General features: G+C 24.8%; 1 protein-coding gene across 18 annotated transcripts in view; it reads right to left on the reverse strand.

Annotated features, from left to right (window-relative positions):
* Positions 1–678: 678 nt before the first annotated feature.
* LOC136078211 (transient receptor potential cation channel subfamily A member 1-like) overlaps positions 679–17,500 on the reverse strand; it is a 200,470-nt gene continuing 183,648 nt past the window's right edge. For all 18 annotated transcript variants that reach the window (XM_065793442.1, XM_065793447.1, XM_065793448.1 and 15 more), the window contains one exon: positions 679–1,172. In XM_065793442.1, coding sequence (XP_065649514.1) covers positions 932–1,172 — 241 coding nt within the window. In that variant the 3' untranslated portion in view covers positions 679–931. The remainder of the gene's footprint in view (positions 1,173–17,500) is intronic.

The following is a 17,500-nucleotide window of genomic DNA, read 5'->3' on the forward strand; positions in this document are numbered from 1 at the left end:
AACTGCATTGATTCTCAATATAAATTCGTTATAAAAATAAATAAGATATTAAAAAATTTATTTAATGTTAGATTTTGTTGATGACATCAACAAAATCTAACATTAGCTGGTTTCAGTTTTATTTAAATTTATCAATCAGTGATTGAAAAATTAGTATGACTGGTTTATCCTGAATTCACTATAATAATTGACATTTTCTGTTTGATTGATTTCTGGTTGATTATTTACACCTAAACTGCATTGATTCTCAATATAAATTCGTTATAAAAATAAATAAGATATTAAAAAATTTATTTAATGTTAGATTTTGTTGATGACATCAACAAAATCGAACATTAGCTGGTTTCAGTTTTATTTAAATTTATCAATCAGTGATTGAAAAATTAGTATGACTGGTTTATCCTGAATTCACTATAATAATTGACATTTTCTGTTTGATTGATTTCTGGTTGATTATTTACACCTAAACTGCATTGATTCTCAATGTAAATTCGTTATAAAAATAAATAAGATATTAAAAAATTTAGTTAATGTTAGATTTTATTGATGACATCAACTATATCTTTACCATCATTAAGCTACAAATGATTATTTAATCTTTATCAAACAATAAAAAATTGAATTTACAATCTGTGTGAAAATGTATTCTGGCAAGAAAGAGTCACATAAAGCGAGACATTTATTTTATCATTTATTTTATTCTTAATGCATCTAGTAAATAACAAAAATAAACCAAAGAAAAGAAAAACTATTCAATTAACATAATATGTTCAACGAAAAAATAAAGCTATTCAAAAAGTATGTCTGCATAATTAAGCTTCATTGGTGGTTTCTAAAATACGTAATAATATAAGTTGTGTAATGAAAAAATTTTTAAAATAAAAAAAAATTAATAAAAAACAACATTTGAATTTTGAAGAAATTTAAAATATTATCCAGTTGATCCTTTGTATTTGTTTTTTTCTTCTGTCTTTAGGATGACTGCAACTTCTTTTGTTATTTCAAGATTTTCTTTCATCAGACTTTTCATAGTTTGCATCCGCTTTTTTTGTAAATCAAATTGAGTATGTTGTTGTTCTAGTTCATTTGAAACACCTTTTTTCCATTTACTTCTTTTTTCTTGATTAAGTTTTAAAGATTCATAATTAGATTGACTAAACCAATTATAGAATCTAAATATATTTTATAAGATAAAAAAACTTATATGTATATATATATATATATATATATATATATATATATATATATATATATATATATATATATATATACATATATATGTATATACATACATATATATATATATATATATATATATATATATATATATATATATATATATATGTATATATATATATATATATATATATATGTATATATATATATATATATATATATATATATATATATATATATATATATATATGTATATGTATATTATATATATATATATATATATATATATATATATATATATATATATGTATATATATATATATATATATATATATATATATATATATATATATATATATATATATATATATATATATGTATATGTATATATATATATATATATATATATATATATATATATATATATATATATATATATATATATATATATATATATATATATATATATATATATATTGACAGGTTATATAAGAAAAAAATTACTTTTATTATAAAAAAAATGTATAATTATTCTAAAAGTCAAGTTAATTAAGAAATCAATAAGCAAAAAATAAATTACAATAGTTATTTATAGTTGCAAAAAAACTAACGAGACATTTAAACTGTACTACTTTTTCGTATTAAATAAGTATCCAGCCTAAGCTTTAAAGGATAAAATATTTATATTTATAAAATATTTAATATTTTACAAGTAAATATTTTTTGATATTTTTTATGTCAATTTAAACCGCTTTTAGTATTTATCACTTCTTAAAGTCTACATGGCATTGATTTAACTTATTTCTTTCTCTTATCTTGACCGATATTAGTCCAAGCTTCTTGTAGAATGATATTCAGCTCTTTTGTCCTTTTTAGTCACCGTGTGTCTAACTTTTGATCCAGTTTTGCCCAAATGTGTTCGATAGAATTGAGATCTTCTTCTGACTAAAAAAACTCCTTTGTCTTCTTAAACGTAGGTTTAGGCTTTTCTTCTTCTCAGAAGATAAAATCCTTTACTAACCGTAGTTTTTTAGTTAAGTCCAGAAAATTTTTATCGATAATGTTAACATAAACCTCTGAGTCCAAAACTCCATAAAAGATCTAGTTTTCCTGCTGCGTTCCGAGCCATTGATCCCCAGACCATAACAAGGCCTTTCCTAAATTTTACGGTTCCTCGAATGCAACTGAGTGTGAATTCTTCAGTTTTTTCTCTATACTTTCACATAATAAAAATTTGGCTTGTTAGTCCACAAAACTTTCTTCCTGAATGATACTGACATACTTCCATAATTTTTAGCCAATGCAAGGCTTCTTTTTTGACGAGTTTTTAAACCGGTTGCTTTATGGTGTGGAAGCCTTGCTTTCAATACAATTTTTCAATCGATTTAGAATTTTAACAGGTGATTTTTGGATTTTCGGTGTTCGAAATATATAAACTCTAAGCATTGGAATAAAATCAAAACTTGTATATCTTTATAATGATATTGAATGAGGATGATTTAAAAAAGACACGGCAATATTGGGGAAATAATTACCCCAACAAATTTTTGCACCTTGAAAAATAGTTTTTGCTTGACCCTGGCCAAGCAAAAACTATTTTTCTAAAAAAAGTACGTTATTTTATAGTAAATTGAAGCTCTTTTATATGTTTCAAATTTCATCAACAAAACTCTAAGTGATCAGTAATGGTGACCATGAAATTTATAACTCTCTCAATTTGAGGGGTTCTATTTGTTACATAGTTGTTAATTAAAAAAAATTAAATTTTTTTGAATTTTGATTTGCTTTAGAAAAGCTCTTTTTTTTTTAATGTTTTTTTTAGATAGGGTTAAAAAAGGAAATAAATTGAGATAATTTTGTAAAAATGGCGTAAAATTTTGACGTTTTTACAAAATTGTTTACTGTTGTAATTTGTGTATTACTAACTGATGTTAAGTGTAAATAAAAATAAAAAATATATATTTATTTATGTTAATTACAATAGAGTTTGAAAGAGTTGATGATTTTGTAATTTTAAAATAAGTGACATTAGGTTGTGGTAATTATTGCATAAAAGTATATGATACCTTTAAAAACTAAAATTGTTAACCTAAATTTGTATAAAATACTATTTATTTCTTGTCTCTAGTATTCCACAGTTATCTCATGCTATGTCATGCTATGGTATCTGTAAATTTTTGGCTCCATATATAGTTTATGCATTTAAGATAATATGTTACAAAAAGTTTTTAATTTTCGATTAAAATGCAAATATTTGCAAGGAAGTAAAAAAATTATTTTAAGTAGACATCTGTAAAAAACATAACTCGTCAATTTAAGTACTTTAGATGTGATGTTTTAAAATGTTTTATTTTTGAACAAGTTAAATTTGGGTATTGAACATTAAGGTAAAAGTTAAATCTTATTTTTTCTAATGTAAAATAATATATGACAACAAAACTTTTCAGCCTTTTTAAGAAATTACCCTAATGTATTTGCCCCCTTCTCTTTATAGAATAATTTAAAGTACCTGATCTTTTTTTAGTTCAACCCTTAAACCAATTTGATTTAAACAATCAGTAACTGCGGTAGATGGATTAATATTTAATGTGAATCATAAACGTTCAAAAAGAATATTTTTTTGATAAAATCTAATACTGAAGATAAAATCTTATACTGAAAATAATCAGCTTTAAAATTAAAAAACAAATTGATGAAATTAATTACAAATGCCAAATGAAGCGGAAAGTCACAAAGGCTGTAGAAGCTCTGTATGTTTGTTATGAATGGGAAAAGGTGACATATTTAAATGACTTTTTTATTGCAAGAATTCAAAAATTTGTGACAAATCATGCAGATGAACGAGTTTCACATGATATTTGCAACTCATGTCCCATTATTTTATAAAAAAAGATGCAGGTAATAGTACGTATTTATTGTCGTCTCTACAATTTCTTTACGACAGTTATGAAGCCTTTGACACGAACTTCTAATGCATGTCGGTGTCTTGTTTACCAAATTGGAACGCTTAAATTTAATGAAAACCATCCTTTAGGATCAAAGATACAAAGAATAAGTTCTAAAGATAGCTCATTTTACAAGCCTAAAATCTTTCCTTTCTATCAACAGAAAAAAGACGTTCGCATTGTTTGTCAAATTTACCCTGAGGTTCCTATCATTTCTGAACGATTGCAACAAGACGCCGAAATTTGAATTTTTTGGTCAAGTTGAAGTAGAGCAAATTGCATCTGCTGTGATAAAAGCAAAAGATTTTCCTCCCGAGGAAAAAGTCTTGCTCAGCAAAAGTTGGAAGATTACTTCCAGTAATACCAGATAGTTATACTTTTTTTATAATTTAAAAAACTTCAAGTTTAACAGCACTTAGCAGTGACAATTGTACTTTACATTTAATATTTATTATTAATTTATTTCATTACACATTATAATATCCCACTTTAAAAGTTATTTTAAGATCATATTATGTGTTTTTAGTCCCACAACCTGCATTAAAATTAAAAAGCCTTATACTTACAGCACTAATGTTGTTAAACGTGCAACTATATACTGAGCTATCTTATACAGGAACTACAAAACTTGCGTCAACTCTCAACAAAACCACATAAATTCCACTTGTTGAAAAAGCTTTTAAGGAAAAGTTTAATGCTGCGAGAAAAATATTGCAAGATTTTTTTTTAGAACACAGATGTCAATTTTGCAACAAATGATGGGGGAAACTGAATAACAAAAGCATTTTATTCAGTGCAAAAATTTGAAAGATTTTACTAACAAGGTGTTATTGGACAGAAATTATAGCTACAGCCATTTTGTCAAACTTGGAATTGATGTAGGAGTGTCAATTTTGAAAATGAGTCTGGCTGTTATTAAAACAACTGAAAATAGTTTCGAAATAAGTAGTTCTCAACAAATAAAACGTCATATGCTAACAGATTCAATATCTCGACTTAGGTGTTAAATGTCACCTCAAATCTGCTATTGTTGAAAAATCTGCCTGAAACGTAGAAGAATGTCAAATCATTGATGAATATTATTCAATTGAATGACATGACATTTTACATTTCATTTGATTTAAAAAAGGCGAATAATATTTGTGGAATTCAATCGCATTCAAGCAAGCATCCTTGCATCCTTTTTATGTTGTTGCGTTAACAGTGGAATGATTGCCATAAAGTTTTAAAAAATATTGACGTTCTTCAAAGTATGGCAGAAAAAGCCTGAGCTGATGAAGTCTTTTGTTTTATTGAAACTTTAAGACATTTGAAGAAGTTGTTTCCTCATGTTTTGAAACAACGCTAAAGGAAAGTTTTAGAAATAAAATTCAAAAGTTCAAATATCTTTTCTAATTTTACCAATATCAGACACATCAAAGGTTCATGCTGCCTTCTACCACCTTAAAAAAGTTATGTTAAAGCATCTTGAATCGGAAACTTAAGTGAACAAGCAATTAAATTCAAAATTTAGTGTTCATTGGGGAAGATAAAAGCACTACTCTGATCAACCAGAATATGGAAAACAACTTTTTAACTGTGTTGTTGATTATAACAGCAACCATTTATGTCGTAGAAAATCAAAGTATTGTATGAAAGTATATGTATATAAGTATTTGCTAGAATTAAAAGTTCAAAATTCAAAAATCAAAGTGTTGTATATGAGTATACGCTAGAATTGAAAACTAAAGTTGTTAACTTAAATCTGTATAAACTACTTCTTATTTCTTGCTTCTAGTATTCTACAATTATCTCTTGCTATGTTACGCTATGTTATCTGTATGTTTTGACTACATATATAGTTCATGCATTAAGGGTAATATATTACAAAATATCTTTAATTTTTAATTAAAATACAAATATTTGCAAGGAAGTAGAAAAATTATTATAGGTAGACATCTGTAGAGAACTTAACTCGTCTTTTTGAGTACTTTATATGTAATGTTTTGGAATATTATACTTTACAAGTTAAATTTGGATTTTAAACATTAAAGTAGAGGTTAAATTTTATATTTTCTAATGTATAATTATATATTGAAGCAAGACTTTACAAAATTTTTACATCTCTTTAGGCCTATCTTAAAAATATTTAAGAAAAGTTGTGTATACTAAAGGAAATCAAAGTTCATTTAAAAAAATTTAACTTTTTTCATTTTTTTTTCTTCACATTTTGGAGTAACGAACATGTAATATGTGGGCTCAATTAAATCAGTCTAGCCACTTTTTTATATATAGTTATAGATAGTATATGCTAAACTATTTTTAAGTAAAAAAGTAGTAATACACCATGGAATAATAATAATAAAAAACCCTGTCTCATGGAAAAAGATGCATTCTCCATTGTCTACTTTAAAGATAAAAGTTAATCACTAAATTCATACGATATTTTACGTCACCTGATTAAGGAATTCATCATCAAAAATAACGGAATTTGGTGAACATGTCAGACTTACGAACAAACCAAAAAAAAAAAAAAAAAAAATTGAAAGATCAATTTTTAGACTCCGCTCAATTTTATAGGTTTGACCATTCAGCGCAAAGTATTTTCAGCTAATGTTGTAGGTATACTAAAAATAAAATTTTTCTATGTTACCGTAATGCCTAGATGTTTAAGCAAAGTTTTTCTGAAAGGCAAATGAGTATATTTACATAAATTATATAGATTGAGATCATACCTATCATAATATTTATATAGCGTTGATATTATAACCTTTTTTTTTTTACGAAGTATTTTATATTGCACTTTTTGTAATAAAGCGATACTTTTTGAGAAAAAAACAGGCAGAAACATTTATGTAGGTAATCAAAATAAATTTTTTCAACATCCCATTAGCATATTTATATATACTTAAATAAAATATATACTAATAGCACTTTTATTTTTTCACATTTTAAAGAATTTGTAGTTTTTCTTAAATATTTCTCATAGTTTTAGTAAAACTATGAGTAAATAATTAAAAAAACCAACAACATACCTTGATGCTTTGAAAATATATCGACACTAAGAACATGAAAATACATTTGAATAGAATACTTGAGCTTTAAATAACTATAGCTAAATTACATGTTCATTAATACATTTTACATATAGTTATACATAAATAATGCCTATAAAACAAGGTTGATAAGAAGTGTAAATAACATTTTAGGTTTCAAATCATAGGCCTAAATTATTTTTCTAAGGTTATAATAAACAGATAAAAATATATAAACAATCATTAGAAATCAGTTATTTATCCTTAAAACCATTATTCTTACTTATTTGAGCTCATCAAAAGTGTTTCTAACTTGGGATTGCGTCAATCAGTGACCGCAGAAAGTCATATGTAACTGGTTTTCAAATAAAAATAAAAGGAAAGTTTATTATAAAAACATGTTAAGTTATTGTTTTTCGGACCGCTATGGACCATTATTTTAGACTGAAAATTATAAATGCAATGAGACCATTCGTTTTTGAGTTTTAGAGCAAAATATATAAATATATTTAAAAATCTCAAATGGCGTACTTTGGAACGTATAGGTTAAAAGAAAAACTAAAAACAAAATAAAAACTTTCAAATCAAACAACTGGGCCAGAATGCAAATGCACAAGATTCAATTGTTTTAAAATTGTAACAGAAAATGATAAGTCATTTTTATTTGCTAAGTTTAATACAGTCCAGTATTGGCTATAGTTGACTAACTGTTGGCATTCCGTGCCAACCATAACCAACCGTATTCCGCGTGTTTTTGAATCGAAAAAACTTCCTGTAAGTTTCATAAACGTATTTTAATTATATTCTATGCAAATGTTAAGTCGCGTGGTCAAAGTGAAAAAAGTGAGTTTAATTAAAAGCAATTTATTATTTTTTTGCTTTCAAACGCTTTCTTACCTTTTAACTTAACTTTTTAACTCAAACTCTCATTCACCTTTTAATATAACCGTTATGCCAGTAAGTACAAATGTTTTACTTTTATCCGTTAATTACACATTAATATATAAATTTTGACATTTGTTAAAATTTTTAATTTAATTTTATGATCACACCATTGCTATATTTGTATTAGACATTTTAGCTCTATTTTAATTATTATAAGGAGTTAAAATACAGCTAAAATGTATATGTGCGTATATAGTCGAATGTTTACGTGTGTTTTTCTGTATGTGAATATATATATATATATATATATATATATATATATATATATATATATATATATTTTATATATATATTTATATATATATAAACATATATATATAAACATATATATAAATATATATATTTATATATATATATATATATATATATATATATATATATATACATATATATATATATATATATATATATATATATATATATATATATATATATATATATATATATATATATATATATATATATATATATATATATATATATATATAGAATTTAGAGTATTTATATAGAACCTCTCTTAATATCTATAGAAATTCCAACAGAACTTTTTTTTCTACTTTTATTTTATAGAAAAAAAACTTTTAGGCGAAATTCTATAAAAATTAATAGACATTATATAAAAATTTTATAGCATTTCTTTATAATTTATATAGGCTATTTGTTCCGAAAGTTTATAGAAATTCTATAGAACTTTTTTTCCTCGGTATATCTATATATCTTTCTATCTATCTATCTATCTATCTATCTATCTATCTATCTATCTATCTATCTATCTATCTATCTATCTATCTATATATATATATATATATATATATATATATATATATATATATATATATATATATATATATATATATATATATATATATATATATATATATATATAAATTTACATACATATATATATATATATATATATATTTATATATATATGTATTTATTTATATATATTTATATGTCACATATATATATATATGTTACATATGTTATAATATAATAATTTATATGTACGCATTTTGTGTCTGAGATGGAACGTATCTATAAATATAGGTATAGCTTATATGGTATTATTTTTAGCACTTCCCTAAACGATACTTTTATGCCCTTATTGTTATTGACAATAATCTATTGATACATCAATTTTTGATTCATTTATGATGTTTTTCTTTGTACTCACTTATTTGTTACATTTTTTTGTTTTAGATTTATCATATGAAGGATTTATTCGATATAGAAAAAGGTATTGTAAATTTGTATGAATTTTGTAAAAGCATCTTCTTTTAATTATTCCAGTTAACGTCTAAACTTCAATGTTATATATATCATTTTTAAGTAGTTTTTAGGCTTTTCTGAATGTGTTTCTTACTTACATGGTTTCACAAGTAAGGTCTGCAGGCAAATTTTAGCTGAAAATTTTTCTTACCCATTAATGAGAATGGATGTTGTTCTTTGTTTTATTTAATTTGTTTAAATATAGTAGTTTTAATAAATAAATGTTTGTTTGTTCTCGGTTTTTTTCTTATTTGTATTCAGATTCTTAAGAACCAGGCAACTAAGCTAAGCAAGCTTTGTTTTATTTTTTAGTGCAATTGGAAAGAGCTAAAAGCTACTTTTTAGTACAATTGGAAAGAGCTAAAAGCTACTTTTTAGTACAATTGGAATAAACTAAAGTGTTTTTTAGTCATTTCACACAGTATAACTGGTACTGATTTGAGCAAGTTTATAAATTTTTTTAAATTTCATATTGGATTTATTTTAAATTAGATATATATTTTATGTATTTAAAATGGAAAACTGACAGTAATATGTTGACACGAAAGTGATCAACAGATTACAGTCAGTAAATTGTTGATTACCTACTTAAAAAATTTTGTGCATTGTAGTCTAGATGCTTTGTTAAATTAAAAATAATTGATGTAAATAAATATTGTTTAATTTTTTTGATAAACGATTTATGTATATAAACATAAAAAGATATGGATTTAAATAAGTTTTAAGTTTGAATATATTTTTAAATATAGGAAAGATCATAATTTGTAAGATTCTTTTACATTTTTTTATTATTCAGTTGTAACATTTTTATTATTCAGTTGTAATACTACTGGTATTGTGTTTAATGATAATAGTTAAATTGAAGTGGATAATAATAGGCTCAAAAAAGTTATTAATTAAATGCTAATAGGCAACATAAAAATAGTTGCTGTCAAGTGAAAGATATAGATCTATTCAAGATGAAATTAATCGTTGTTGAAATGTAAGAAATGCTGCTCAGAGAGCAGAAAACTTACTTGCCAGAATTCAGTGTCAAGCAGTGTTAAATACTGTTAGTTTGATTTTACTTTAGACAATTTAGAACAAAGCAAAATATGAATTTTGCTATTTATAGTAACAAGAACAGTTTTAAGTTTAAATGATTTTAATATTTTTTTATAATTTCAAACATAACAAAATCCTTTTTTTTTTGAGTTGCCTTTGTCATCACTTGATTAGTTTGCTTCCTGTTGAAACGTGATTTTAATTTTTTAAATATAATATGATGTAAAATTTACTCTATTAATCATTAGTCATCAATTAGATAGAAGCTGGAGCTTAAATAAGAAATGCTTGAAATTAAATCAAGGTAAAAATAAATTTGTTTACTGGTGGCATAATAAAACCAGTTACTACTATTTACAGCGTGTTTTTTCACTTTTTTTAAGATGCTGCTTTGGAAACTCATTCTGTCTCTCCCTCTCTCTCTTAGACGAGAAGGAGAATTAATAAAACGTATGTAATTACTGAGCTCTTCCTATTTCTTAAGACCACAGTTGAAAATGAACACTTATAAGAAATATTTTACAAGGTGCTTGCTATTTTATAACATAATTGTTCAAATTGTTTAAGTATAATTGTTTCTCGATTGTTCAAATATTGTAATAAATAAAATCTTTTTAGTTCAAGTATTTTATTTGATAAAATAACTTATTGAGTTGTGGTGTTATTTGCCAGTGTTACTACATTGTGTTGTCTAGCCTTTTTATAATCGTTTCTTTTTAATTACTCTGGAGACACAGTAATGTGTGCTCAAATTATTTTATGCTATGCGCTATTGGTAATGTGTTTTGTGTTGATAGGCCTTGGCTGTTATGGCTGTTTTTTTATTTTATATATTTTCTGTAATATTATTATCCTAAAACTAGTAACAAAAAATGCAAATAATACTTTTTAATTAAAAATTGTAATTTCTTTTTTCATTTCTTTTTTTAGCTTTTTGCCGGCTTAATTGACTTTCTTTTTCTGGTACCTGTGTAGTGATTTTAAAAAGAACTTAACTGATGTTAATGCGGTCTTTGTGTCGTTAACTATAAGTAATAACATTGCTCATTGGGAATCAAAGTTAAAATATTATTTATAGATAAACTTGCATTTAATTTTTTAGATAATATATCAAGTAATTAATGTGTTTTTGTTTTTAATGATTTAATAACTCATAACTCGTATTAGGGGTTGCTTATGCTATTTTTTATTATTGATGCTGTTGTAAATTTCTACTGTTATTATTATAGTTGTAGTTGTTATTGTTATTACCACTGTTATTATTACAATGTTAGTTACTGTATGATTATTACACAAGTCAACAGAAAAAAAAAATTCTGGTGCCTAACAAACAATTTGTTTTTTGTATAGCATTTCTTATTTTGATTTCAAATGTGTAACTCATTTTTCACCATCCCGTCAAGTTGTAAAGATAGTTGTAAACATTTATAACATTTACACTTTCAGTTAATGTGCAAAAACGAATTTAAAAAATCGCGAAAAAAATCATATAGTTGGGCAATGGTAATGGTACCAACTGTTTTATTACTGTTTGGCCGTTAATGATACCTACTGTTTTATTACTGTTTGGCTGTTAATGGTACCAACAGTTTATAAAACAATTGGCTAAGTGTTGGTGAAAGCGTTACATTTTTTTCACGGTACCAAATAAATAGCTAACTGTTGGCCCAACTGTAGCTAATAGTTGGTTATTAGGATCGGGCCAACTACTTACCAACTGTTCAATATTTACTGGGGTGTCTTCTAAAGATTTACAAGCTTCTTTTTTTTCTAGGCTTATAACAGTGTGCGATGTCGCAAGAAGGCCAACACGAAAAAAAAGTAAATAAAATCGAATAATAACAGCTAAAAATAAAAGGATTTTGTAAATGCAAACAAATTAGCTAGAAGAAGTGCGCTTCAATGCATTTCTTTCAATCATTAGTATCGAGAAAGGCAGAGTAGAGGCAATAAAATGGAGCCTGTCAACTACAGGTAGGTCTGCAAAGCTTTAAATATTCTAAATTTTAGGACCTAGCCCAAATGTATTTTATAAAAATAGGTTTAATATAATATTTAGGATTAAACTATCTCTTGGGCAAGTCATTAAAGGTATTTATAGGAGTCGTGGGTTGAAAACGTTTTATTAATGTTAGTAAAGCAATAAGCAAAGACCTCAAAATTATACCACAACACTAAAATGTTTTATTTATTTATTTTTTATTAAATATTTTTCTTTTCTCTTCAGGGGGAGCCACCAATGAATAAAAAAGGAAAATATAATAACAGACCTCATAGGCTTTGTATGGTAAAAAGAATAAAAAAAGTATTGTAAAATGAATAAAAAATTAAATTTCTGCCTTCAGAGGAAGAGTATATTGCTTTTCATTGTTAAAAAGTTGACGCATCTATTTGCCAGTGGAGTTAATGACCAGTATTCAGATCTGCAGATTTCTTATAAAACTTTCAGAAAAGTTTTAGCAATTATTTTAATATTTCATATGGAAAGCCAAGACCAAGACTCCTATTCAAAATGTGATGAAATGATAAGCAAATAGCTTCTAAAGAACTTACTTTTTTAGATAGTCTTAGTAAGTTGTTCATTGTCAGACTTATAATTCTGACAATGAACAACTTAATCTTGCGATCTAAAAATCCTATTAGAAAAAGACTAAGAAAAGTCTAAGAAAAGTCTAAGAAAAAAGTCTAAGACAAGCAGAAACCTTTTATAACAAAAAAAGAAAAAAAAACTCGACTCAAGGCAATCCAAGAAAAAGGTTTTGAAGCCATTACGATCGACTTCAATAAAAGCTTGAACTTGACAAACTTAACTACTAAACTTAACTATAAATATCATTACTTTTATTACGGAAGAAAATTAACTTTTTTATCTTCTAATATCCACTTGCTCACAAGTAATGAGGTTTTTATAATTAAAGGTAAAATAAATCTTGTGAAATAAAAATAACATTCAAAAACATTAAAATGCCCAAATAAAATAATTCTTATTATTATGTTTATTAAAATTGGTGTATTAATATGTAAGATTGTTCACATTTTTTTGTAAAATTTTGTTTTATTATTATTTGTCACAACACTATTGTTATTATTTTGGCTTTTCTGAAACTTTAAGTTTTCTGATATCATCAGAAGACCTTGCTTCTAATATAAACTTTAGTCACTCATGTTGTATATAAAAATATTGTAAAATGCTATATATAAAAACCGAGAAAGAAAGTTAAGTTGTTTTGTACCAATAGTAATATCCTAAAGCGTGTATTTAAAACCTCTAAGTTTTTCAAAACTCTAATAATATAAAGTCTAAAATTGCTTTATTTCCGTAAAATTATAAAATATAGTTAAATAATTTTGTGTCAATAATGCAAAATGTTTTCTCATGTTATGATATTAGAGTTTATTTAGGCCAGTTTTTCCTGTCTTCTTTTACTCTCTTTTACTGGAAGTCAAAAAATAAATTTATTTTGCTCTATTTTTTGGTATATTTGGTTTATTTTTATTGGTTCATTTATATTGGTTTATTTAGCTAAAACTAATTGTTTTTAATATAGACTTTTTCTCTATTTCATATATTGAACCAAATGGGCACACTCTTCCTCTCACTTTAATAATAAAAGTCAGCTCAAACTTAGGTGCAATTTTTTGCAAAGCATCTTTATTTGACATAAGTAAGAACATATAAATGTATGGAGTTCGCTCGATGTCTAGAGGTTAACTATTTTGAAGATGAAATGCTGAATCCGCCCCTAATTTATACATAATTTGAATGTATAGTTTTACTGCTGGCTTGTTTATCATTATAAAAAAATAGTTTCTGTCCTATATCAGATGAAATCTAACTTGTTAACCATTTTTTTCTTCAGATTTTGTTTACTATCTCTTAGTATAAATCATGTTCGTCCTGGTATTGAAAACTATTGTCATAGTTTTTAATTAATTTTCTGCTAACTCCCAACGTAACTAATATTTGCACACAGCTTTGTTAGATATTTTTTCAATGAAATTTCAATAAGTAGAATAAATAATAAAAGCTATGCGTTTAACATATATGCTTTGCTGATAACCACATAACATGTATGCCATTTGACTGTTAAGTAGTTTATTTAAAAATTAATTAAACAGAAAATTAATTCGCAAAAAACATGGCAAATTATAATGGAGGTAATTGATGAAAAATGTTTATACAGAAATTTACTTCCGAATAATGTTAAAGTTACAAACATTGTATTGTAAACAAATCCTTAGTGGCCGAAACACTTAATCAGTGTTTTGTAAATATAGGTCCTTTTTTATCATCAAATATAGCAACTTCTTATACACTTTAAGTCTTACGTTACCTCGCACAACATTAGTGTTATGTCTAATCCTTAACTTACAGAAAAATAAGTATTAGACGCTGTCTCTTTGTTAAAGCCCATTAAAAGCGTAGGTTTCGATGCTATAAGTAGTAATGTTGTTATTAAACCGATAAAATACATGATAACTCTGCTATTACATATTTTTAATTTTTCTTTAAAATATGGCGTTTTTTCAGAAAACCTAAAATTCGCAAAAATCATTCCACTTTTAAAATTGAGCTACCCTTCTGATGTTGCAAATTTTCGTCCAATCTCAATTTTTAATTGTTTTTCTAAAGCCCTAAAGCAAGTTATGTATAGTAGGCTTTATTCTTTTTTAAATATAAGTAATATTATTTACCATAACAATTAAATATTATCATTTACGATAAACAATTTGAATTCAAATCTGGCCATTCCACCGATCATGCAATCATTTTCCTTGTTCAGGACATATAAGTCGTTTGATGAAGGCAAGCATACCCTAGGTCTTTTTATTTATTTAAAAAAAGCTTTCAATACAGTCAATCATCAAATCCTTTTATCGAAACTCAAAAGTTATGGTATAAAAAATACTAACTTGCCCTAGTTCGAGAGTTGTTTGACATATATTAAGCAGTATATAGTATATGATGAAGGATGTGTACAAAGCTAAGCAGTTATTAAATCGATCTTGTTTAAAAAAAATCTACTTCTCTTTTATTTATTTCTTAAATTATGCGAACATTGCTTGGTTTCAAAGGTAGATCATTCTCACACATACAAACAATATTTAATGAACTTAATATCTTAAATGTAATCAAACTAAACCTCTATCATGATCTTATTTTCATGTTCAAACTTGATAAAAATATATATGCAATTTAAATTTAAATCAGTTTTTGAAAAAATTAATCACATATAATCTACTAGATTTTCAAAATACAACTATATTCAATCCAAAAATTATTATTCCGCTAATAAATTCTTTATTGTAAACCGAGGACCAAAGCTGTGGAACATAGTATTCAATAATGAGCTGAAAACTAATTATTCTCTAAACCAATTCAATACAAAACTTAAGCAATTTCGTTTGTTATCTGAAAATTAATTAAACTTGTTTTAATAAAGCTTCTTTAAATTTGAAACGAATTATTAATAGTTAATTAATTAGTGTAGATTAATAATACACAATTATTCAACTTATTATCAACAAATCTTTTTATTATTTCAAATTATAATCTTCTTTTGAAAATTTTTTTTTTTTTGCGTTGTTTATTAATCTTTAATTTTTATTTTTTTTCTGTTTACTTGCTTTTACTTAATTGGCAATAAAATGTATTATAAATTTAAATAAAAAAGTTAAACTATAAATTGCTTTAACAGTAAAATGTTTTTTGTATAAAATCATATCTTTTTTCTTTTTAAACCAATTCTTAAATATTATTTTTGTTATTTTAATACTTTATTAAATTTTGTTTTTTTTATTTTACAAAACAATTCTTAAATTTTATTCTTTGAAAAACTATAAATTTTGAACGCGATGCAATATATTTACATTTTCTTTTATAAAATTTAATCAGAGATATATACATTTAAACTATATTTTATTGTTAAACTATTTTTTATTTAGTATTAACGCGTTTGTTGAGCCTAATGATAAGACTAAATTTGTTTTCTTCTAGCCTCAGTCATGTAATTATTTTTTATAAGTTACGAGTGTAAATTTTTTTTTATCGGCAAACGTATAAATAAATAAATGAATAAATAAGTGCAATCTTGATATTTCTTTGTTTCGTTTCATCAATTGCTCAAGTTTTTTTTGAAGTCTAACTTGACAAAGTCAGACTTCCAAGATCAAGTTGAACATCACTCAAGTTCGCTTTTTCCATTCAACCCATTCAACTTTTTAATTTAATTATCTCTAAAATAAAAAAGTGCGACTCTGCCGTTTTATCCCATCTGGTCTTCATTTATTTTTAAATTTTTAAAACTGTAAGTTACTTTGATTCTAGAATAATTGTAAAATCATTTATCAAAAAAATTTTTTTTCTGAAGCAATCTAACAAAGTTTATTTTTAAATATAAAATGTTTTGTGCGGATTGTGTGTGTGTCTTGTTTTGAAGAATATAAATTTTAATTTTTTTTTATTTTACTTATTCCTTTTTTTTCTGTATTCTAATTCACTCTCGACAAGTTTGAAAGCTTGAGACCTTTCAGAAAAAAAAGTTTGTTAAAAAGATCAAGGCACTGATAAAAACTTGAAAAGTTGTATATTGTATGAATCAGAAAAACATGAATATAGGAGAGAGTTCTAAAGACTTAAAGTGCGGTGAAATAAACTTTAGGAAACTATATTTTTAGATAATGAAATGTCAAATAAATTAAATAAATGCGAACTTATTAAATGACGAGTCGTCCAATAATAAGTTTTTTTTGATCGAATTTAAGAATGTAGAGAGAAACTCAAGCTAGAGAGTTAGAGCCTTCAGCTATATTTAAAATGCGTTATTGTACCTTGTTTAGAAGAAAAAGAGCATCATTAAATAGACCAGCCAAAATATGGAAACAATATTCCATACATAGGTAAATAAGAGACATGTAGAAGTAGTGAATGGAATCAGGAACAAGTAAAGGCAAACAAGATAAAGAAAAGCTTTTGCTCAATGGTCAAAATAAAATTTTGTAAAATCATATATGTTTTTTATGAGAAGTCAGTTGAGAACAAGATGTAAAGAAGAAAACTTTATTAATGGGTTGCATTTATCTATATAGATAAGTAGCAACTCT

The sequence above is a fragment of the Hydra vulgaris genome, chromosome 03 (genome assembly GCF_038396675.1).
Source record: "Hydra vulgaris chromosome 03, alternate assembly HydraT2T_AEP".
In the NCBI taxonomy this organism is placed as follows: Eukaryota; Metazoa; Cnidaria; class Hydrozoa; order Anthoathecata; family Hydridae; genus Hydra; species Hydra vulgaris.